This window comes from Girardinichthys multiradiatus, chromosome 14 (assembly GCF_021462225.1).
Source record: "Girardinichthys multiradiatus isolate DD_20200921_A chromosome 14, DD_fGirMul_XY1, whole genome shotgun sequence".
Classification (NCBI taxonomy): Eukaryota; Metazoa; Chordata; class Actinopteri; order Cyprinodontiformes; family Goodeidae; genus Girardinichthys; species Girardinichthys multiradiatus.
In genome coordinates, this window is record NC_061807.1 from 41152920 (window position 1) to 41178959 (window position 26040).

Below are 26040 nucleotides of genomic sequence, written 5' to 3' on the forward strand. Positions count from 1 at the left end.
AGTTGAAATCAAACGTTAGTTAAAACGTGAAAGGGAACTTTTCCCTGATTCAGTAAACACGTAAAAGAAACAGTTTGATGCACTAAATCAAACGTTAGTACATTCACAATATAGTAGCGTTAACTGTTGAATTCTCTGCTGCTCTATTCCCATGTTCCACTGCGTAGCTGACAGCCTTGAGTTTGAACTCAGCATCGTAAGCGTGTCTCTTGAAAGGTGCAATTTTGGGGTCGTTATACACACACAAGTGGTGTTGGACTAGGAGTAAGCACAGTACAGGTGTTTACCGCTATTACTTCGGCGACACCCCTGACTACGGTAGCCGTAATGCTGCAAGCGGTGCGGCTTTGTAGTTTACCAGTCGTACTGAAACATTTTGACAGAGCGCCGTGTACAACCAGTATGGATCAACCAATTAACCAATTGATCCATATATAAGGCGCTCCGGATTACAAGGCGCACTGTCATTGTTTGAGAAAATTAATTGTTTTTAAGTGCGCCTTATAGTGCGGAAAATACGGTATATAAATAAAAAGGTGCATTTGCAACATCTGTATGCTGTTGTTTGGTTCTCTATTAAATGTTCATCAGAGAAACAGCCTGGGGGAAGAAACTGTCTCTGTGGCGGCTGGTTTTAGTAAACAGCGCCCTGTAGCGGCGGCCTGAAGGTAAAACTCTAAACAGTTTATGTGCAGGGTGTGTGGGGTCGGCAGAGAGTTTAGCAGCTCTTTTTCTGACCCTAGACCTGTATAAGTCCTGGATGGAGGGAAGGTAAGCCCTGATTATTCTCTCTGCATCCCTGATTATTTGTTGCAGTCTGGACCTGTCCTGTTTGGTGGATGAACCAAACCACACTGAGATGGATGAAGACAGGACAGATTGAGTGAGCTTCTGGTGGAGGATGTCTGGTATGATAGTGTTGAAGGCCGAGCTGAAGTCTACAAACAGGATCCTGGCGTACGCCCCTGGACGGTCAAGGTGTTGCAGGATGAAGTGTAGACCTAAGTTAACAGCATCATCTGCCGACCTGTTTGCTCGGTAAGCAAATTGCAGGGGGTCCAGCAGGGGTCCTGTGATGTCTTTCAGGTGCTTCAACACCAGCCGCTCAAAGGATTTCATGACCACAGACGTCAGGGCTACAGGCCTGTAGTCATTTAATCCTAGGATGGTGGGTTTCTTTGGCACCGGGATGATGGTGGATCGTTTGAAGCAGGAGGGGACCTCACATGTCTCCAGTGATTTGTTGAAGATCTTTGTGAAGATCGGAGCAAGTTGATTTGCACAGGCTTTCAGACATGATGGGGAGACGTTATCAGGTCCTCCAGCTTTCTTTGTTTTCATGCGCTGATAGAGCCTGTTTACATCTTCCTCTGAGATCTTTAGTGCCGGCAGAGGATCTGAAGGTAGGGGGTTGGTAGCTTTGTGGGAAGAACTTCTTTCTGAACGGGATGTGGAGGAGATGATTTGAGGTGTGAACAGCTTCCTGTCATGTCTGCAGTAGAAGCCATTCAGACGGTTGGCCAGGAGACGACTCTGTTCAGGATGGGTGGAGGGGCTCCTATAGGCAGTCAGGTTTCTCAGACTGGTCCATACAGCTGAAGTGTCACCAGTAGAAAGGCTGTTCTTAAGCTTCTCACTGTAGCTTCTCTTGGCTGCTTTGATCTCCTTTGTTAGTCTTTGTTAGCCCAATCTCCACTGCTGTGAGCTTCTTCCTTTTCCCTGCGCAGATTCCTGAGGTGTGGAGTAAACCATGGCTTGTTGTTCCCAAAGGTGCAGAAGGTCTTGGTCTCCACACACATATCCTCACAGAAACTGATGTATGATGTCACCACATCAGTTAGTTGGTTTAAGTCAGTGGCTGAGGTTTTAAAAACAGTCCAGTCTGTGCATTCAAAGCAGGCCTGTAGCGTCTGCTTTGATTCCTCAGTCCACTTCTTAACAGTGTGAACCTTGGGTTTGGAAGCGCTTAGTTTCTGTCTGTAGGTTGGGATGAGGTGGATTAGAGAATGATCCGAAAAACCCAGAGCAGCCCTGGTAACAGCATGATATGAATCCTTTAAAGCTGTGTAACAATGGTCCAGTGTGTTTTTGTCTCTGGTGGGACACTTAATATGCTGTCTGTATTTGGGGAGTTAATTTGAGAGGTTTGCTCTGTTAAAATCTCCCAGTATTATGATGAAAGAGTCCGTGTGTTTTTTCTCCATGTCTGTAATCAGCTCAGCGAGATGTTTTTCCACGGCAGAAGTGCAGCCATGCGGTGGAAAATATGAGCCAATTATTATAAACGAGGAAAACTCCCTCAGCAAATAAAACGGTTTACAGATTATGGAAAATGTCTCCAGATCCGGGCTACATGTTTTTCCCAGCACTTTTATGTCTCTGCACCAACCTTCATTTATATAAAAGCAGATTCCGCCACCTTGCCTCTTCCCCGATAGCTCCGTGCTGCAATCCGCTCTGAACAGCTGGAAGTCCGGCATCAGCAGTCCGGGATGTTTTCACTCAGCCATGTCTCGGTGAAGCAGAGAACCGCTGATCTGTGGAGGTCTGTGTTTTTACCAGTGAGAAGAAGCAGCTTTGCCAGATGGATTGAAGGCAGTGGTGTGCGAAGTCCTCTTTTGCGGAGCTTTACCAGCGTGCCAGCACGTTTCCCCCTCTGACACTTTCGGCGCAGTATCCCATAGAGAGCCGCAGCTCCGCTCGCCAGAAGCTCAGTGAAGCTCGAATCGATGAAAGATGGTGAAAAAATCCCAAGAGAGGGCTCTCTGATGTTGAGAAGTTCCTCTCTACTGAATGAGACCACAGTACTATGGCTCGAAAAACATAAAAACAGCTAAACTTGAGTTACAATCAGTGTTGCCTCAGACAGGAGTGACTCCCATCCATCTGTAAGAGCCAGCATCTCTTTTGTTAAGGTACTACTATTGGCTACCTCTGTGTTAAGAGAGATTTTTCCAGACTGGATAACCACATTCCTGTCATCAATGCACTGCGGCACTTTGAGCCAGAGAGTGAGTAGGACACTAGCATTGAATGTCATGAAGTAGCTTTTAAGACCACTAGTCTCCGATCTGGCCTACTGGTTGTAGGTATACTGTCAAGGGCCTCAATGACAGAGGGGCTTGAACTACAGTTTTAAGGGCCATGATTCTTGCACTCCAGCAGGTATCTGAGAGGCGATGCAAAGAACACACAGGGTGAAAATGTAACTAGATGTTTTTTTTTTTTTTTTTTATATCTGGGCTTGAAATCCTTTAACCCTTCCTCTGATTAGTTCACCCTGTTGTCCTTGTCCTCTGCAGTCTCCAATGTCTACCCCTCTGTCATCAGGCACATTTTCGATTATATCTGCTACCTCATTCCCAGTTTTTTTGTGAAAGTCCTTCAATTCTATGAACTGTTCCATGATCTCCCAGTCATCTGTTTCTTTGTTATACCTCACATATCTGATGAGCTCCATATTCTGTCTGGGAAATCTCTTGTGTGGCATCACAGATGACTAAAAAATAAATAGCATCCTCCCTTTCCTTTAAAATTATTCTGCCATATATTTTAATAAATTCATTCTGAATGTCAGAGCACTGATAATGTGTCAGTCTGGTCCCTTGTTTTTTGTCCCTAACCTTTTGCAAGTGCTCATGAAGCTGTGAATTATAATGAGACAAAAGCTCTACCGTGCCTAAAAAATTTCAATATTAGATATCATCTAGGTGTTTGGTTTTACCCCTGAAAGGTAAATTCCTTGATGCCATGTGAAGCGTTATATCCAGGATTCTCTACAAGAGAGCATTAGTAGTTGTGCTGTAAGTGACCAAGTGTCTCTTCACCTTTTCCCTCCCATTGGCTGACTTACTGTACAATACGCATCATGTAATAACAACAAAGGGCAATATCCTTTATATGACTTTTTATGTCTTCTTCCACCATGTACATATCATCCTCAGTTTCTTTCTTTCCCTCATTCCTCCACTTCCACACTACTTCCTCCTTCTACCTGAGAGCACCATGGCTATATAGGATGTACACAATGCATGTGATATATACAGTACAGGATGTATATTAAAATATGCCATATACCAATAAATGACACTAACACTACAGAACAGTATATTGACCCAAATTTCCTACAGTTCTTTATCACCACCACTTCATTACATACAATAGATACATGTTTTGTGTGTGTGTGTTCCTGTTTTGGCATCACAGTGAGAACCAATTTTCCGATATCCCCATCAAATTGAGGACCATTTGTACCAAAGTGAGGACATTTTGCTGGTCCTCACAACCTATTTTGCTAACAGTTAGGTTTAGGACTAAGGTGTGAATTAAGTTTAGGTTAAGGTTAGGGTTAGGCATGCACTAGTAATGGTTAGGTTTAGGGTTATTGTCAGGGTTAGGGCATAGAAAGGGTTGAAAATGACTGAAAATCAATGGAACTCAATGAGAGTCAACACACGGTCCTCACTACATATAGCAAAACAAGAGTGTGTGTGTCTGCAAGCTTCTCAAATAAATTACCCTTAATGATGGGAATAATAAAATCTGTATTTTTAGATGCAATTTAACGGCCATGATTCAATCTAAACGAAAGCATCAAACTGGATTATTTTAATATCTGTCTGTAACTGACATGCAAGGTAGGATACTCGCTGTTTCCAACCATCCAGCCTCCAATCTAGACAGGAGGCTGCATCTATTATTTTATGTCGATTGTTTTTTAATTATTTGTTTTTCTTTCAATGTCCCTTTGGCTCCATGATGGTTTCTGGTCTCTGGTGGCTGTTAATGTTCAGCTTTGTTTGTTAAAGAACATGGCACAGCATTTTTGCATGCCAGTTTGCACAGGCCTTTCAAACATGCCAAGTATAGATGCAAAAACAGCACCATCAATCCTTTCCAGGTTTGATAAACCGCATTGCGGGTCACGTTGCTTTTCCTCCTCCCATAAATTTACACATTTGGGTCATTATCATGTGTTTTGCATATTCATGAAGCCAAACACGCTTAAAAGCTTGCGCCCACTGTTCCACTCATTTTACACACGCAATTTAATGATGTAGTTTAGCTTTGCGCATGCAATCCAGTGTGCACGTGTATTTGTACACGCAAACCTTTTTCAAGATCAGGACACCAGTGTGTTTAAAAAAGTCAAATTCTTATTGAATCTAGTACACCTGGAACTACAGTAATAACACACTGCTTAATGTAATCTTATAAGGAGTATACTGGGATTATGCTTTCATGTACGATAAAGTTGTCACCCAAGAAATAGCAGTGTATACAAAAAGCAGTCATGCACTGGCCATATATTTGAACAACCATTGTACAGAGATTTAAGCAGTTTCCACAGCGGCTTACCAGTAGTTTTTCCAGCTCACACCTTTACGAAACTGGTGTAAAGAAAGACAAAGAGGGCAAAGACGGAAGCAAACAGGGTCACAGTGACGATCTATATGTTGATAGAGAATTTATTTGAACTTTGACCTTCAATGAAGTGTTTCAAATGTACAAAGTATAAAAAAAATCCCTTGGGTAATTGGCTGTGACCATGCACATTGAATTTTACCTTCCCATACTTATGCTTAATCCCCATACAACCCTCCAGGGGGAAAATGAAAATCCAGACATCATCTGGATCACAAGGATATTTGGAATAAAAAATAATCCATAGTTCAGTGAACTTTACAAGCCACCTGCAATTCCAAGCTGTGCACAGCAGGGGGAGCTTTTCCTCAATGAATCAATTGCAAGCCGTTCAACGGCTCACGCCTTTGAGGCCCCTTTGTTTGTCACAAACTGCTCAAACATTCTACCAAAAGATTTCAAACCAGGGAGTATCTGATTACTGCCTTGGAAACAGCCATATCTGCAGCAGGAAGGTTGTGTAACATGGAACAAAATAATACCTTTAATTCCAAAAACAAAAAGGCAAAACACATTTTATATTCCCTTTGGCACACCCCTATGAGGGTAGTAACAGAACCCAACAGTACTTAAAATATATCGGAAGCCAATAACAAAACCAACAGTCCACAGATAATAAAAAAGAGAAATACATGCTTGGTTCTGCCATAGTATCAAAATGTCATAGACAACATCACATCTTTCTTCTGTTGCTGGTACTGAAATATCCACAGTGGCAAATAATTCTCAAGTATGAACAGTTTGTAGATGGAAATGTCCATGTTTATATTCAGTTTCAAGCCTTTCCAGCTTTTGTCCAGAGTATACCTCCATATACATGCAATAGGCAACTCAGCATCGATGTTCCATACTTTATTGGGCACTGATCCTTTCTCAGTATTGTGCTGTAGTTTTGGCTATTTAATGCCCACTGTTTTTTCCAGTACCAAGCGTCAATTAGTACCCACCAGGGGGACGTTACCCGCTTTGACAGCTGATAACTGAATTAAATTATAAGTGCGATTCAAGCATGTTTATGACTTTATACTCCAAGGGATGTAAACAAAAGGCAATGTGTGGGTAGAAATTAGGTTAGGAACTGGCAAAGGAGCAATTTGACCTGGCTGACTGTGTTTTGTGTGCTTTTATGCTTTCAGTATGTACAATTTGAACTTTCATTAAAAACATGTAGAAGTTGGGAATACTGAACTTCTATTCACAGTATCCTTGAATGAAAAAGCATAATGTAGAGAGATTTTACGTTTGTAAGGATATGGGACACATCCAAACTTGCATGTAGAAACGTTTGGAATAAAAATGTAATTTCAATAAAAGAATGTCTTATGCACATAAATCTGTCCGTATCCACAGAAGATTATAGTAGAAAAAAATGTTCCTGTTTAAATGCCTGAGGAGAAGACAGAGAGACTCGAAGACAATACAGAGGTATGCATGTTTCAGGCATAGTCAGAGACGCAAAAGTTCTGGATCAGGTCCCAAACGGTTGTGTGTAAGCAAACTTGACACATGCACAGTTACTCTTCCATTGAATACCACCTGCTCAACAATACGTCCTCGCTGTGGTGATGTTGCAATCGAGTCTTTACATACTTTCCCACAGCTCTTTTTTTTTTGTTGCTCCTCCCGCGTTTCCTGGTTTCCACTGGAATGAGATGATTCAGGTGTATACGCCCAAGGTTTCTCAGCTGTGTTCACCTGTCAGCTGAAGCCAGTTAAAATAACAGGTCATTACAAAAGTCGCGGCAGCTGCAACAAATGGGAATTTAGTAATGTTTCCGTCTGTTTGTAATGTGCCTGATCTCCAAACCACATGTAGAAATCAGGGGTGCTGTATTTTTATCTTCTTAAGTGAAGTCTGTTTCCATCCTGAGCAGAAAGTAAAAGATGTTTTTCTGGGTGACTTAGAAATGTCAAAAAGCACAGCTGTCCACTTCTGTAGTTTCACCTGATGTCCCACAGCCACCTGCTAAACTATCTGGGCCTTGTGGACGCAGGAAGTGTGGGGATTGTGAGACTGAGGGCTTATCCTGTTCTTTGAGAAGTTCGAGCTGGAGGCCTCACTGTCCTGATCATCAGGATGCTCCTGACTGGCAGGACCCCCCAGACCTTCGTCAATCTCATCCTCGTCATATGTAACATGTGGGTAGGTGCAGCTCACAAGGGGGTGCTGGTTGCTCTTGATGGCATTCCCTGGATATGAACCCCCATGTGTTTGGATGACGGCATTGCCGTTCATCTGCCTTATAACCTCAGTTGAGCGTGCCACAGGAAGTGGTGTCTTCGTGAGCGGTGGAAGCAAATGAGTGTCCTGCAGCATTAACACAGAGCAGATACATTCACTAGTTCCATTATTGTCATCAGGCAAATATGCAGAGGTTAGTAAGCTGGGTGAGATGATTTTCATAATTTGATATAAACAAGCTTAGACATGCCACAGGCAGCATGAAACACTTACCAAGGACATGCTGTTGTTTCTCACATACTGCTCTACTCTACGCCAGGTTTCGTCGTCCTGATCCATATTCCTGTCCCTCCCCCTCCGGGAGGTGTTGCAGATGGACGGTCTGCCCAGAGAGTCATATGCAGGACCTCCACGCCCACCTGAGACAGTTGATCTGCTGTCACGACAACGGGCTTGCTCCTATTGTAGGAAAACACACCGTATATTAACATACAGAGGTGGACTTATTAGATAGATTGTGATTTTTTTCTTGTGTGATATGGTGAGTTTACTCATAGAGTCTTCATTGTTTAAAGCATCCCAAATCATTTTAGGGTATTGACTTATAATGGAAAAGGCTGTCAGAGAGATTAGATGGCGGAGCAACAAATATGCAAAGATATATTTCTGTCCCAACCAGTATGTTTTAAAATAATCTCATTTAGATTTTTTTTACAGCGGCCTGCAAAATTCATGCTCTTGAACCTTTTAACATATTGAAGAATACATGGCTTCACAGCACAGCACAGCTTTTTTTTTTTTTTTTTTTTTGTGAAAATGTGTTCAATTATTTAACCTTTCTCTTCCACCTCAGTAAAGGTAAGAAAATAAAATAAAACTATGAAGGCTTCCACTTCACAGTTAGGCTTTATAGTGTGTGGTTGTAATGTGAAAAAAGTGGAAAAGTTCAAAGGGTAGGAATACTTTTTCAAAGTACTTAATGTTGGGTATTCACCGACTGTTTCATTAGCCTTTTAATCTCTCCTTAACATATTACAAACTACTTGGTTAGACACTGAAATTTTATTGCTTAAGTCGGTAAAACAGTAAGGCTTATTTAAAACACAAAATCATATATTAAAAAAGGAAGCACAACTAGTTAGTGATTGCAGCTCCTTGACTGTCTGAAATAAACAAAACATGCTTGACAAACAAAACAAGCTACACCAAAAAATTGGAAAATATCATCATACTACTATCACAAAACATCTAAACAGGAGTGCTTCTCTTTGTACCTGGATCCTGGACATCTTCACCGAGAGTGATATCCCTCTCTTGTTAGCATGCTGTGAAGCTAATGGGCCTAGCATCATCTTGGTTGCTTTCCACCTTATTCCTGAGGGCGTTGATGAAGAATTGGTTGTGTTCACAACTTCCACTTAGATTGCAGCAACTACAATAAAGTGGTTTGCTTCGATAACTAAACAAAACCCGCTTAGTGTGTACTAAGCTGTATTTTCAGGTAAATGGTTTGCAGTTTCCAGTCCACCTAATATAGATTTCTTACTATTTTAATGAACACATAGTTATGGGCATGTCTGTGCAAAGCTCGGACATGATTGTGCTTGTGGCGGCTGCACATAGTCAAAGTTTACGTTCTTGCTTTATCTTGGTAAACATGTACTCAAAGTGAATAAGGATTATTCCTGGGATCGGTGACTTATTATCCCAACAGATTAGGAATCAAGATAATTTTGCCACTTAAATGTGAAGTAACTAATAAAAACTCTGTGAGTTAGTTTGTTTTACTTTGTCATTAAAAGCCCATGGTGGAAAACCACCAGGAAAAAAAGTGGCACTGCTGACAGCAGATTAGGAATAATTTTAGGTATAGCAACTATGATGGGTATAAATTAAAACTAAATAGCTTAGCAATTTGTTTCTGCATATAGTTACCAATCTATAGTAACCAGTAACGTTTTGCATCATATTTATTAAGGTTATAATACTAGACAGTGTTTTTATATTTCAAATTCAACCACCCAATTATTGGTTTCTACATAGTTTAGAGGGGAATGAGGATGCTGAAGCCATAGAACCCAAACGTCCTAAGAAAATGCAGTCTAAAAGTATATAAAAGGCCTTTAATAATGCATTGTATTACTATTAATGTCAAAGTCTGAGATGCACTACATTCAGGTCTGAAATGGTGAAGTTCAGAACTTAGTCGTGCGGCATCTAGATAGTAAAGCCTCAGTCCCAGGCCTGGCCTTGCATGCAGATTTACAATGAAATGTAGACTGACCTTGAGGGAAGACAGGCTGTTCCTCAGGGTTCCCTCCACCCTGAGAGGGATGCTTTCCTCAATCTGCAATGAAAAGAAACCCATCATTTTACTTTTGAAAAGGAAAACAAAAGGCAACTGTGAATGAAGTTATTATAACTGCTGACATAAAGTCACAGATACATGAGGAAACCCAAACTGCCAGTGAATAAAGAAGAACTCATACTAGTAGCACCTCTCTGGTATCAATGCTGACAGAGTTCACTCTCCTAAACGAAGCTTGTCTGGATAGAGTGTTTATTTCCTCCCTGGGAAAGATATGAGATGGGAAAGCAACAGTTACTTAAACAGTTTCAATCTCGCATCACATACATTAACATAAATCACGTATATAGTTATATATTATTTTTTTGCTCTTTCTTTGCATTCATTCATATATCCTCTGTATTTTCTAAGCACTCTACCATGTTATAACTGTCAAATGTAGTATGCTTAATTTGTTTTCATTCATGCATATTTACTCAATCTGCCCTGTGGAGATTATTAAAGCTTAATCTGATTATATCTAATCTAAATTAGCACAGTTTTATCTTGTACTTTTTCAAAGTCAGCTCCTTTTTCAATTTCTTGTTCTTGCGTCTGTGGTGACAAATGAGTATGATGACAACAATGAGCATAATTATCAGCACTCCACCACCCACGGCCCCCACGAGGACCATCATCATGTTATTAGGGTTGTTCCTGGGATCAGGAGACTCTGTGAAAGCAGATAGTTGAGATTAAAGTCTTGTGTTTATATACAGATACATAGATCCTCACAGTTTGCATTAGAGTGACAAGTCATGCTGACAGCGCTGTCATCTACCTCCTAAAGTTATCTGCACCTTCGCCTTGGCTTCACCCTCTGTGTTCTTTACCGCGCACTGATAGGTGCCAGCGTCTGAGGAGTTTAGGGGTTGTTCAAAGACAAGTCTTCCATCAGTGTGGGGAACTGCACCTTTAGGCAGGACTCCACCTAATCTGTAGACAGAACAAAAACAGGGCAAAGTTACAAGGCAGCACAGTTACAGTGCCTGGCAAAGGTGTTCACACCCTATTTTGACGTGCTGTTCTCATCGGTTAGTTAGAGAACATTAGTAAACACACCTACATGATGATCAAGGAGCACAGAGGACAGGTCAGGGAGAAAGTTGTGGTAAAGTTTAAAGCAGGGTTAGGTTATAAAGCAAAATTCAAAATTTTCTACATCTCGCAGAGATTCAACCCCTCTTATGACTGTGAAAAAATAAATGTACAAAAGATGAGGAGTCATCTTGCCATTGGCAGGTTGTGAGTTTTTATTTTCATTATTTATTTATTTATTCAGTCAATTATCAAATCATTTGTTGTCAACACTACAGACAACACGACAAACAAAAACAGGATAACTGAAAATGTACAGGCAGAAGCACAATGCTTAAATTTGTGCATGTCCCACACTTCAAAATAAACTACCCATCACCATTCTTACAATACAGGAGAGAAAAAGAAGAAAAAGAAAACCATATAATTATTTAAATATAGGAACCAGTAAACAGAGTTGTAGTGAAAAGAAAACAAATAAGAATGCCAGATGCAGTATAACAATATAAAGTTATTTACACTTATAACCCTCAAATATTGTCCCACTTTCTTGAGGGTTATATGTGTAAATACTGAAGTTTGTCTTCCGTTTCCCCACATTACATGTTGATGTGCTCCTGAGCAAGGCCCCAAGGTGCCTTCTAATCTGTTTATCTGTGAAGTTGTGGTTTGAAAAAGCCAGTTGCAGAAAGGATCTCGGGAGTGGCTTGATGAATTGAAGGATTTAATTAAAACAAAAGCAAACCACTTACAGAACGGCACAAGAAGAACAGGACGTGGATCGTGGATAGAAAAACAAGTACAGAAACAGACATGGTACAGGTTGGAGAAAGACGCAGGTAAACAGAAGATGAGAACCACTAAGCTTAAATACAGAGCCAGGGGTGGAGAAATGACAAGCAAACCAGAAGAGTAATCAGAGGCCTGGAACAGCTGTGGCAGGGGAAGGAAGGGAAGCTGAAGAAGAAAGATTAATTAATAAAGAGCTGAACAGGGAGACAAAACACCCAGGGAAAAAAATCGAACAGATCTTACAGAAATAATTCTAAATGAACCACGAACATGAAAACATAGTAAGAAACCAAATACTAAGACATGAACTGAAAGGTGTTGATGAAAAATTCGTTGCCTTGGATAAGAGCCCTTGTCATAACCTGATACTCTGCATGACCTAAATTAGTAATCACCCCCTCTCCCTGTCACTTAATCTACGGCCTAACTTAATAACTAGGGCCGAGAGCAATGGATCTACAAAGGCTGTTTGTCCCAGGGAGGGTCCAGGGACGAAGAGTCCCAGATAGGCATGCCACTGTATCATGGCATCAGTTTCAAGAATTGCTATCTTGAAATTATTATAAAGAGATATTCTTTGTTTGTTGAGTTGGAGCAGTTTTGGCAGGGCTCTTGAATTCCTGTTTGACTACTGTAAACTGCTCTCCAATGCGCATGGTAATCAATAAAGCTGACTTGAGAGATGATGTCCAATCTCCCCTTGGTAAATACCAATTTTTCCACAACAAAGGCAACAGCTTACTAAGAATAACGGGCACAGAGGAATTAGCTGAATATAAACATAAAAACAAAATATGCAGACAAAATAAAATAAAATCCCAAACACCTCAAGTCGCAAAGGTATCAGTGTATAAATGTAGTCCTGGGTGCTACTGGGTGAAGAAATCTTGTGTAACAGTTCAGATGTGTAAGTTCAGTTAAATTAGACATATTAATTCTGCACTCTATAAGTCAAGAAAATCAACATTGTTGAGATAAGGTCACTTGTCCCAATTGCAGCTTGCTATCATCCTACGTTGATGAGATTAGAGAAAAATTACTCTCATGAAACATGGTGGTGGCAGCATCATGTTGTAGGGATGATTTTCTTTACAAGGGTCTGGGTAGCACAGTGGGTAGTACATTTAGTCAGATTGAGCTGGAACAAATAATTGTAAAAAAAACTGCGACATAAGTTTGAGATTGTTATTTAAAACTATGTATCCTTTTCTTTCCACTTCACAACAATTTACTCCATTGGTCTGTCTCATAAAATCCTAATAAAATATATAGAACTTCAAAAAATTCAAGGTGTGTGAATGCTTTTACTACAAGCTGTAGAACATTGTGGTTCTTACTGTTAAACAGGTGAGATTTTTTCAAGGCTTATCATTAACTCCATATGCAAAGTTAGGGTGGTTATTTAAGGCATTTTACAAAGAGAATATTTTAAAAGTTACCAAACTGCACAGGGAAATCCCAAAATTGTATTCCATTTAGCAAAATAAAACATAATCCCAAATCATTTGCCAATTTTTAAATGTTTTTGTGCAGCACTAGCTGATTTTATTTTTCCATTTTTTTTCTCCCACAGGAAGCTGACAGGAAAGGGGTGAGGAGAGGAGGAAGACATGCAGCAAAGGTCGCCTGGGCCGGGAGCCGAACCTGCAACGGGCTGCATCGAGGACTAAGGTCTCTGAATATGGGCTGCGCATTTTACCCCTGCACCACTCCTGCGTCCATGGCTGTTTTCATATCTTTCCGTCACCCATCAATTATAGTGAAAATGATAATGAGAGTCAGAGATTCATCCAAATATAAACTAAAATAAATATCCCAGATATATAGAGAGGAAAAACAGGTGAATCAGACGAATAATACAAGAAATCAACAGAACAGCTCTGCAGATACAACATGCAAGCAGGAGCTAGATTAACTTCCTTGACAACAAGCAAACAGGGAAGCTCAGCACATAAAGATGAAAGAACATAATGTGTGACGGTTCTTAGTGCTAAAATACTAAGTACTACTGAAATACAAACTGTTAGCCTGAAATAAAGCACCTTACAGTGTTGTTATTTTTTAGAAAATAGGGTGTGAGCCAAAATGGTCATTTGTTATGCTACACTCCCAAGGCAGCTGGGTGACTCACAAGTTCAGCATCCATAAAGGGTGTTGCCTTGCTGTAGTTGTTGTTTTGAATGCATTTCATTCACTTTACACAGATTAGAAATTGATCGTAGCTTATGAACAACCCACATTTCTCAAAACAAACTTATTCATATCCTTCCTTACTTCTACACACAATCTGCTTGTGGGCGGCAAGTTTGTTGGGTTAGAAAAGAGGCTTGAACTGTAGAAATACCTGATCAGACTTCATCGAGCCTCTCCCACAATATGAGATACAGTGCACCCGGAAAGTATTCACAGCGCTGCGCTTTTTCCACATGTTACAGCCTTATTCCAAATGAATCCCTTTCCCTAAAAATCTACACACAGTATCCCATTATGACAACATAAAAGAAGTTTGTTTTAGATTGTTGAAAATTCATTACAAATAAAAAACTACAACATATACGCAAGTATTCGCAACCTTTGAAGTTCAAAACTGAGCAGAGGTGCACACTTTTTCCACTGATCATCCTTGAAATGTTTCTACAGCATAAATGGAGTCCACCTGTGGCAAATTCATTTGACTGGACATGATTAGGAAAGGCGCACCTGTCTATATAAGATCCCACAGTTAACAGTGCATGTCAGAGCGCAAACACCAACCATGAAGTCAAAGGGAATGTCTGTAGACCTCTGAGACAGGATTGCGTTGAGGCACAAATCTGGGGAGGAATACACAAATAATGCTGCTTTGAAGGTCCCAATGAGCAAAGTGGCCTCCATCATTCGGAAATGGAAAAGGTTTGGAACCACCAGGACTCATAGAGCTGGTCGGCTTTCTAAATTGAGCAATCTTGGGTTGTAGGACCTTAGGGAGGTGACCAAAAACCCCATGGTCACTCTGTCAGAGCTCCAGCGTTCCTCTGTGGAGAGAGGAGAACCTTCCAGAAGGACAACCATCTCTGACGCAATCCACCAATCAGGCCTGTATGGGAGAATTACCAGAAGAAAGCCACAATAAAAGGCACATGGCAACCCGTCAGGAGTTTACCAAAAGGCACCCAAATGACTCATAGACCATGAGAAACAAAATTCTTTGGCCTGATGAGACAAAGATTGAACTCTTTGGTGTGAATGGCAGGCATCATGTTTGGAGAAAACCTGGCACCACTGATCACCAGACCAGTACTATCCCTACAGCGAAGCATGGTGGTGGCAGCATCATGCTATGGGGATGTTTTTCAGCAGCAGGAACTGGCAGACATAGAGGAAAAGATGAATGCAGCAAAATACAGAGACACCTTGGATGAAAACCTGCTCTAGAGCACTCTTGACCTCAGAATGGGGCATAAAATAACTAAATGTGGAAAAACAAAGTGCAGCGCTGGCTGCAAATATTTTCCGGATGGTTACAGTATGCTGTATGAAAATATTTAAGGAATAGTTTAGGATTTTTGAACTGAGGCTCTGTTAACAGATAATAAGCAGATAATACAGGTATATCTAAAAAAAAAGTGAATATTGTGAAAAGGTTCAATATTTTTATCATTTCAAAAAGTAAAACTCATATATTATATAGTTTTATTACACATAGAGTACAAAAAGGCAAAATCTTAAGAAGGGAACAAGACATGGATTGTGGATAAAACATAAACATGGAAACAGGCTAGGAAAACATGAGCAAAATAGTATCATGTAATATAATAGTAATATGGAACCTAAACAGATAATCCAGTGAACAATACTGAAAGACCAGGAGCATACATAAGGGACAGAACAGGTGAGTGGCATAAGAGTGATTAGCGGTCATAAGTGGGCTGAATGAGCTAGATACAGAGTGCTATGGCCGAGAGTAGAAAACAAGCATGAATGCAGGACAACAGAAGGGGGACAAAACATGGAGAAAAACAAATGGAGATCTTATGAAAAATAAATCCAAAAGAAAAACAAACCCAAACATCTACAGATCATGACAAGCTGTTATTTCATGTAATTTTGATGATTTATGGCTCATGGATAATGAAAACATATATATAAGTATCTCTGAATATTAAAATATTACATAAGATCAATATACAGGGATATTAGAAATGGAAATGCCAGGCATCTGAGAAGTATGTTTATTTCCAGGTCCTGGTTCTGGGTGATTGTTGGGAAAGACTGTGCTCTCCTGGGGCCTGGCAAAGCTGTCAGCGGTCCTGTTTATTTCAGTGCACTCAGTACTTTGTTGGTGCTCCTTTTGCATCAATTACTGCAATAAAATGGTGTGGGATGAAGGTGATCAGCCCTTTGGTACTGCTGAGGTGTAATAGAACCCCATGTTTCTTTGATAGCTGCCTTCAGGTCATCTGCATTGTTGGGTCTGATGTATCTCATCTTCCTCTTGACAATACAAGGCAAGACTCTCTGTGAGGTTAAGGTCAGACCAGTTTGCTGGTCAATCAAGCACAGTAACTCCATGGTAATGGAACCAGCTTTTGGTTCTTTGGCAGTGCGGGCCAGTACCAAGTCCTGCTAGAAAACAAAATCAGCATCTCCATACAGCTTGTCAACAGAAGGAAGCATGCAATGCTATTAAATTTCCTAGTAGATGGTTGTGTCGACTGTGGACTTCAGAAAACACAGTTGACCAACTGTCTGTTCACACCAGACTTCAAGCAACATGGATTTCATGCATCTCCACTCTTCCTCCAGACACTGGGACCTTGATTTCCAAATGAAATGCAAACTTTAATTTGAAAAGAGGACTTGGACCACCGAGCAACAGTCCAGTTCTTTTTCTCCTTAGCCCAGATAAGATGTATCTGATGTTGTCTCTGGTTCAGGAGAGGTTTGACATGAGGAATGTGACATTTGTAGCCCATGTGTAGGACTGGTGTGTCCGTAGAGGATCTTGATGTTGTTATGATTCTGGCACGTCTGCATGTTATGCTCTACCCTGTCTCCCTGGCTGCAATCAGCAGATTAGATGCACCTGGTGGCTGCTGCTGTGCAGTGCAATCTATGGCATGCCAAGCACCTGTCTTCCCTGATATATACTGACTTTGACAAGCAGACGGTGCCAGATTTTTGAAAGCCATCGTGTGAGTAGATATCCAGCATTCTTTCCTGTCTGATCATTGTTATTTTGATTGCTTCCTGCATCTGGTTTATGCCACAGCCTACCCCTTGCCTGACGTTTCTGTTCCGATCGTTGACCCTGTTTCTGTCCCCGGATTATTGAACCAGCCTAGTCCTTCGATTATTCAGCCTAAGGCCGCCTGCCTCTCTTGCCTGTCTGGAGTCCTAACCTGGAGGTTAGTTCCTATCCTAGCAAGAACCATCTGGAGTTCAGCCTTGTCAGCTGAGGAGTTGGATCAGTCAGAGATCTGACTGAGGCTTGCTGCTAGTTTTCACCTGTGCTGTGGAGATCACTGCCTGCCACCCACCGAGGTTTCCCCTCTGGGTTTTAAGTTCTACCCAAGACAAGAGCAGTGATTACCGGAAGCTGTGTGGAGTTTAACCTGAGTGACGTTTTCCTGTGGCAGAATAAACGTTTTAAATTTTCAGTACTGTGTCTGGCTGAATCTTGGGTCTGCCTGTTTCTGACTCGTAATAGATGTATTGACTCCAGCCTCAATCCACTGCTGGTGATGCTCCTCCAAATTCTTGATTGGATTTTGCTCAACAATCCTCTTAAGGCTGCAGTTTTCCCCGTTGCTGGTGCAGCTTTTTCTACCACACTTTTACCTTCCACTCAACTTTTTATGAATATCCTTGGATACAGCTCTCTTTAAACAAGTAGCTTATTTAGCGATGATCTTTGGTATCTTCCCCTCCTCATGGAGGATGACAATAACTGTCCTCTGGACATCTTACCAGTCAGCAGTCTTCCCTATGGTTGTGCAGCCTACTGACCCAGCGTGAGAGACCATCTAGAGGCTCAGGAAGCCTTTGCAGGAGTTTTGAGTTAAATAACTGATTAGGGTGTGACACCATGACTGTCTAATATTTAACTTTTTCACAGTATCTTAATTTGCTGAGACTGAATTTGGGATTTTAATTATCTGTAAGCCATAGTCATCAAAATTGCAAGAAATAAAGTTTGAAATATTTCACTCTTTGTGTAAAGAATCTATATAAAATACGAGTTTCACTTTCTGAAATGAGTGACAAAAATATTGAACTTTTTCAAGATATTCAAGATGTTTTACCTGTATTTAACCACAGTAGATAACTGTCTGAGCCTGCATTTGGCTGACAAGTGGGGCGAAGACCCAAGAGAACCTCTATAGTCTTGAAATAACTCCAGCCTCAAAAAGGTTATATCGGTTTATACTTTATGAACCTTTAAACTGCTGCCATGTTTAAATTGGGTAGTTATTTACTTTGATATTGCTGATTATTTCCACAGGAAAAGGAATGTAATAGCAAAGGGGAACCAGTGATCTTTCCTGTTGATTACATCAGTTATTTAGATCGGAAGGTTTCCAATATAAAAATAAAGCGATTTAAAAAGTGAAGACATTATACTATGTTCAGGAAACACTTTTATTAAACTTTCTTTGCCTCACTTTTCTATTTGATAATTACACTGACCAGAAATGCTTTACATATACTTCTCACACAGGAAGATCATTATTGGTGTATCACCTCCACTCTTCATTTACCATATAAATAATCATCGGCATTTGTGTGAATAAGCACCAAATGGTTTTAATGTTCAGAGAATAGCATTAGCAAAAAAAAAAAAACACTTTTGTGGTATAAGTGGTTTCAGATGGCAGATGTCCTGTTTGGTCTGGGCCCCTCTAGAATGATCTGGATCTGTATTATGAAGAGGTCAAGAGAATTATCTACTTAAGGTAAGATTGTAAGTACTTATAACCTGCTAACAGATCCTAAAACTATCCCTTTAATATCAGCAGGTTCATGACTTCAGTTCACACTTGTTCACTCAAAATAAGTTTACTGTGTTTTACCTCAGTAGCTAGCACTACCACTAGCTATGTTGCACATTCACTCTTTGACCAAAAAATTGGTCATGAGGTTAACACAGATGGGCAACATTTGATTAAGTTTGTTTTTGGGCTTATTGTGACATTCTGAGCCTGTTGTCTTTGTTGTTTTTTAATATGATAAGATTTTAATCCAATTATTTTTTGAATAGACTAAAGTAGAAATAAAAATCATTCAGGATTGCACAATGAAGCAGTAGCAGAAAGAAGGTCTTGGCCTGGGCCTTTCTGTATGGAGTTTACATGTTGTCCCTTTCTCCAGCAAGTCTGGGTTTCTCCAACAGTGCAAACACAAATGTGTTAGGTTTACTGGGCACTCTAAATTAAGCTTAGGTATGAATGTTTGTATGCTGGTTATTTATCCTGTATAGCTCTTGGTATGGCCATACTGGCCCTGGCTGTCTAGGTAGTTTTATGTATGTGTGGTGTTTCTCTTCCACTTAGAATTTGGCTACTTCCTTTTGTTATGATTTGGGGTTGTTTGGTTTTTGGTTTCGGGTTTTTTCCTTATATGTTTTTCACTACTCAAGTTTTGAATCATGCTTCTGTTTATTATTTTTCTGGTCATGTTTTAGTCCTGTTTATGTTTTGTCAAGTTTGGTTTTGTTTGTATACAGGTCCTTCTCAAAATATTAGCATATTGTGATAAAGTTCATTATTTTCTATAATGTAATGATGAAAATTTAACATTCATATATTTTAGATTCATTGCACACTAACTGAAATATTTCAGGTCTTTTATTGTCTTAATACGGATGATTTTGGCATACAGCTCATGAAAATCCAAAATTCCTATCTCACAAAATTAGCATATCATTAAAAGGGTCTCTAAACGAGCTATGAACCTAATCATCTGAATCAACGAGTTAACTCTAAACACCTGCAAAAGATTCCTGAGGCCTTTAAAACTCCCAGCCTGGTTCATCACTCAAAACCCCAATCATGGGTAAGACTGCCGACCTGACTGCTGTCCAGAAGGCCACTATTGACACCCTCAAGCAAGAGGGTAAGAGACAGAAAGAAATTTCTGAACGAATAGGCTGTTCCCAGAGTGCTGTATCAAGGCACCTCAGTGGGAAGTCTGTGGGAAGGAAACATGTGGCAGAAAACGCTGCACAACGAGAAGAGGTGACCGGACCCTGAGGAAGATTGTGGAGAAGGGCCGATTCCAGACCTTGGGGGACCTGCGGAAGCAGTGGACTGAGTCTGGAGTAGAAACATCCAGAACCACCTGTAGCCAAATGGGTTACAGGTGCCGCATTCCCCAGGTCAAGCCACTTTTGAAACAGAAACAGCGGCAGAAACGCCTGACTTGGGCTACAGAGAAGCAGCACTGGACTGTTGCTCAGTGGTCCAAAGTACATTTTTCGGATGAAAGCAAATTCTGCATGTCATTCGGAAATCAAGGTGCCAGAGTCTGGAGGAAGACTGGGGAGAAGGAAATGCCAAAATGCCAGAAGTCCAGTGTCAAGTACCCACAGTCAGTGATGGTCTGGGGTGCTGTGTCAGCTGCTGGTGTTGGTCCACTGTGTTTTATCAAGGGCAGGATCAATGCAGCTAGCTATCAGGAGATTTTGGAGCACTTCATGCTTCCATCTGCTGAAAAGCTTTATGGAGATGAAGATTTCATTTTTCAGCACGACCTGGCACCTGCTCACAGTGCCAAAGCCACTGGTAAATGGTTTACTGACCATGGTATCACTGTGCTCAATTGGCCTGCCAACTCTCCTGACCTGAACCCCATAGAGAATCTGTGGGATATTGTGAAGAGAACGTTGAGAGACTCAAGACCCAACACTCTGGATGAGCTAAAGGCCGCTATCGAAGCATCCTGGGCCTCCATAAGACCTCAGCAGTGCCACAGGCTGATTGCCTCCATGCCACGCCGCATTGAAGCAGTCATTTCTGCAAAAGGATTCCTGACCAAGTATTGAGTGCATAACTGTACATGATTATTTGAAGGTTGACGTTTGTATTAAAAACACTTTTCTTTTATTGGTCGGATGAAATATGCTAATTTTGTGAGATAGGAATTTTGGGTTTTTATGAGCTGTATGCCAAAATCATCCGTATTAAGACAATAAAAGACCTGAAATATTTCAGTTAGTGTGCAATGAATCTAAAATATATGAATGTTACATTTTCATCATGACATTATGGAAAATAATGAACTTTATCACAATATGCTAATATTTGAGAAGGACCTGTATTAGAGTCTCTGTTTTTGCCACAGCCACGTTTTGTTCTGTCTGTTAATTAAGTTTATTCGGTTCACCTGCTCCAAGTTAATCTGTCTCCTTGCTCCACCTGGTTTTCATTCCATATATACACACCTGTTCAGTTAGTCATCGCGGAAACATTTCTCAAACCAAGTCTTGTTTTTTTTTTTATCATGGCATGCCTGTCTTGCCTGCCCGTTTGTTGTTTTGTTCCTGCCTCCTGTTGTGAGTGAGTTTTTGTTATTAAACTTTTTTACTTACCGACATGCTGCCTTCTAGTCTGCATTCTGGGGTCCTATATCTCGCAAACCATAACACCTTTCAAACCACATGATTAAAAAACTCAAAGCAGCCCTCAATTGTGTCACCTCCTCCAACTCTGCCAACTGGAGCTTATACTTTCCTGGATTGAATATACTCATAACACACATGTCTCCTCTGCTACACGTCTATCACCCTTTGAAGAATCGCTTTGTTATCAACCAGCCCTGTTTCCCTGAGATGAAAAAGAAATCTCAGTCACTTCTGTCCACCATCACCTGAACTCTCCCTCACTCTCCTGAGCAAAACTGCAAAATTGTCACCCTGAAAAGAATTCCTACCCCCCAGTGTACAACTGGACAAAAGGTTAGGCCCTCCTCTTGAAATGTTTCTCTAAGATCCATCTCCAAGAAACACTTCACTAGGTTAAGCTGTCCCATTAAATTTAAGTGTGTAATCAGTCCTGCTGCCAGTGTTCTCACCCACCATAACAATCTCCATATCTGTCCCTCTTTTTAAATTCAACCTGTCCATCCCAGCACCTTGTGTTCCCCCCACCCCCCCGGTGTCTCTCGAAACATCCAAGCCTCAACCAGTCCACCCTCCAACACTCAACCACAACCTCCATCAGTTGCTTCATTCAGAGACCCATTTCACCACACAGACCAACATCCCCTGGACTCATTTCTGCCTGGCTTCTGTCAAGGGGTTTGGAATTCATTGGGGGGTTGGGACTGTTTCATCCTGGGATGGCTCTGGTTGGTGGGCTTGTTTGGACCACGTAGACCCCTCTTTGGGGACAGGGGTCGTTGCGTTGGGAGCTGGGATCAGAGCGGGGGTTCGGGGTCTGGGCCAGGGCCAGGGCCAGGGCCAGAGTCGCTCGGTTCAGGTGGTGCCGGCACCAACCTGGGCTGAAGGAAGGAGACCACCTCCTGGGTCCAGAGGCTGGTTGACCCCCTCTGGGGTATTGGTACCTGGACCTGGGAGAATAGGGTATGTATAGGGAGTGTGAGTGAGTGTACAACGTCCATTGTTGTTTGTCTTGGTCTTGGTGTGTTTTATGTGTACGCATGAGGGTGGGAACGTGTGATTGGGACTGTGTGTGCCTGTTTTTGTTTCAATTCAATTCAATTCAGTTTTATTTATATAGCGCCAATTCACAACACATGTTGTCTCAAGGCACTTCACAACAGTCAGGGACATACATTCGTTTGAAGTTGGGTCTTGGGCTGCTTTCTCTCCTGAATCAGTTTAGAGCCCCCATAAAATGTGGGGCCTATTTCCTCCCTGCCACACTACCTGCCAGTGGCTGGTGTCTCTGCCCGCTGGCGTATTGGTGGTTCTCGGTGTCCGTGATTTTTATGGAGAAACCTTATATACACAAGTGCACTCACAGTTACATCCACAGGTGTGGATGTAAAACAGAAAAACAGTTAGTCCAGCTAATGCTAAGAAATGGGTTAGACATAGATGGAAAAGTGGAGATGTTTTTTATAGCCAGGGTATCGGCAGTGCACAACAATGAGTGGGGGAGGGGCAGTGCTGCAGTCATTCAGAACATGTTCTCTGACATCTCATCAAAAGGACTTTAAATGATAGCAACTCAGTCAGTCATCTTCTATACCACTTCTTCTATAGTGGGTCGCAGGGAAGCTGGTGCCTATCTCCAGCAGTCCATGGGCGGGAGGCAGGGTACATCCAGGACAGGTCGCCAGCCCATCGCAGGGCAACACACAAACCATGCACACACCTAAGGGCAATTTAGTGAGACCAATTAACCTAACAGGCATGTCTTTGGACTGTGGGAGGAAGCCAGAGTGAGTGAGAACCCACGCATGCACAGGGAGAACATGTAAACTCCATGCAGAAAGTCCCCTGGCCTGGAGTCGAACCCAGGACCTTCTTGCTACAAAGCAACAGTTCTACCAACTGCGCCACCGTGCAGCCCAGATAAGAACTCAGTTAGCCAAAATTATATCGCTTTTGAAAGTGTAACATATTAAAACCTTGATACTGGTATGCGGCATGTGTCTTCCTATAACCAACCCTGCTGTGTTAAATCAATCTGGGCCTGAAACAGACCATATTTGACCTTAGACTGACTTAGTAAAATAACTCAAACATGGTTGTTTTTAGCCCAGCAGTTGTCAGCATGTAAAAGCCTCTAAACCTAACATTAGTTTCCATTCACAGAGGCTACGGTACGTTTCACATGGAGCTTATTTATTTCACAGCACTGTGTGACAAGCAGGAAAGAGAATCTTGCTGTTTTTACATTTACATACAACCTTTCGGGGTATTAACATACATAACTCTGAAAACGTATTTAACAAATCTGCAAACTTAACTTCCTCTTTATCCCCCTCCCCCTTCATCCCCTCCAACTAAAGGCTTACTCCACCCCTTCACTCTGCTGCCACTGGTTCACCTCTCACCTTACTGCTCACCCCTTTGCCTTTTTCCCCTCCACCCCCATCCACCCTCCTTCGTGTGAAACTGTTTCATGTCTGCTTTCGGCACAAGCCACAACATGATACTGTGACAGAAGCTATTACTTCACCTGCTGCCATGTACTCACAACAGGTTTACCTGCTACTGTGTGGCTGTGGCACACATGTTAGTGTGCGCAAGCTGCAGGTGTGAGTAAGAAGAAGCGGATTGTAACAACTGATTTTAGGTGCAGATTCAGTTCTCTGTGTGTCTGGGAAGTGTGTACTCACTCACAAAAACACCTTTAAAGAAATGTTTCCATGAGTAAGAGCAATTAATAAGCACATCATCATCATTATTATCATCTGCAGCAGAAACTCCAGAAACACCAAGCTGTGCTTATTTTACTTCTGAAGCAGATACATCTATTTGTCATGCATTTCTGTCTTGTACGTCCAGCTGTCACCTCTCATAATTTAATGGGAGCCATCATTCTTTGTGTTTGCGGGACACATTTGTTCTAGCCATACCACGCCCTGCGAATATTCAGTGCTCCAAAGGAATGGCATTAAAGAAGATGGATCAATCAGAAGATGTAATCCTTAACAAATGAAACCAACAGTTGGTTTTCAGCAGAGTTCTTCATGTACCCTGAACATTAATCCTATTAGGACAACGCATTCAAACTATCACGGTTTCTTTAACTGTTCAGGAGGTAATGGTGGAGCTCGCTATTTGGTGTGAGCAGTTCTGTTCAAGCTCTGTAGCCTTCAGGCACAGTGCCTTGCTGAAGTATTCACAACTCTAGTTCATTCTTCAAAGTTTGTTGGGTTTGGACCATAAACCCAACAAATTGGGATATCATGTGGCAAACCAACACAAGCAAAACATAACTGTGAAGCAGAAGGAAGAGAAATAAACAGTTTTCAAATATCTTTGCAAAATAAAATATTAAAAGTGTGCACTGCTTATATATGCACTCATATTTACTCTGATACCCCCCAAAAAACAATAAGATGTCACCTAATTACTTAAGAGATTTTGACTCTCTTAACTACTTAGGTGGAATTTAAAGGGAATTTGTGTTTTTAACTGATCCAGGTGCTCTGTGACAGCCTTGAAGGTTTGAATGAGAACATTAGAGAACAAACCGCATTATGAAGACCAAGGAAAAAGCAGAGAAGGCAGTAATGAAATTTAAATCAAGGTTAGGTTATAAAATAGAATCCCAAGCAGCAAAATGTTTTGTATAGTGGGAATCTACCACTGCACATTAACCTGCACATACTATCCTCATAAGGAAACACTTTGGTAGTAGCATCATGCAGTTCAGAAACTGGTCAGACTTCACAGCAAGTTGGATGGAGCCAAATACATGGCAGTACTGGAACAAAACCTATTATAGGCTGGAAAAGACTTGACAGTAGGGCGGAGGTCCCCCTCAGCAGGACAACATGAAACATACAGCCAGAAATATAAGTGAATGATTCAGATGAAAGCATATTCATGCCTTTTAATGGCCCAGTCAAAGACCAGACCTAAATTCAACTGAAAACCTGTGTCAAAACAGGAAAACTGCTGTTGAGACTCTCCATCCAAACTGACTGAGCTTGAGAAATTTATAGCAAAACTGCAAACCTACCAAGACATATCCATCAACCTAAACTGATAGGCCGGGAAAGGAGCCATTGTAGCATTGGAGGAACTGAAGAGATCTACGGCTAAGGTGGGTGAATCTATTAAGCCAAGCACTCCACAAACATGCAAGAGTAGCAAGAAGGATGTGATGAAGAAAAGCTATGAGCAATTTAAAAGTGTACAACAAGCCATTTTTTGGACAAAGCAAACATGCTAAAGAAGCATGCCCTTGTCAGTTGAGACCAAAATTGAGATATTTAACCCGCTGTCCAAAGTTGCAAAATGGTGGTGGCAGTGTCATGCTGTGGGAATGCTTTTCTTCAGTAGGAACAAACTAGTTAGAGTTTGGGAAGATAGATGGAACAATCCTAAAAACAAAAACCTGTTAGAGGCTGCAAATGGTTTTAGACCGGGGCAGAGGCACACCTTCCAGAGAAACAGCAACCCTGAAATTTGATCTCCACCATCTAATTTGAATGAACTTCAGCTATTTTGCAAAACTTTCCACCTAGAGGTGCAATGCTGCTAAAGACTTAACCCAAAAGAATTTAAGTTGTAACTGTAGCAAAAGATAATTCGACAAAGTATTGATTCAAGTACACTGAATATATCTGGACACCA

The 26040-nt window shown here is 41.3% G+C and overlaps 1 protein-coding gene across 2 annotated transcripts in view; it reads right to left on the bottom strand.

Moving 5' to 3' along the window:
- Positions 1-5450: 5450 nt before the first annotated feature.
- Positions 5451-26040, bottom strand: part of nectin4a (nectin cell adhesion molecule 4a) — a 32312-nt gene continuing 11722 nt past the window's right edge. The window contains exons 6-11 of one of the 2 annotated variants that reach the window (XM_047385193.1): positions 10735-10889; positions 10467-10626; positions 10096-10177; positions 9891-9953; positions 7880-8065; positions 5451-7732 (exon numbers count right to left, since the gene is read on the bottom strand). In XM_047385193.1, coding sequence (XP_047241149.1) covers positions 7391-7732; positions 7880-8065; positions 9891-9953; positions 10096-10177; positions 10467-10626; positions 10735-10889 — 988 coding nt within the window. In that variant the 3' untranslated portion in view covers positions 5451-7390. The remainder of the gene's footprint in view (positions 7733-7879; positions 8066-9890; positions 9954-10095; positions 10178-10466; positions 10627-10734; positions 10890-26040) is intronic. The other variant, XM_047385194.1, reaches the window with a different exon arrangement.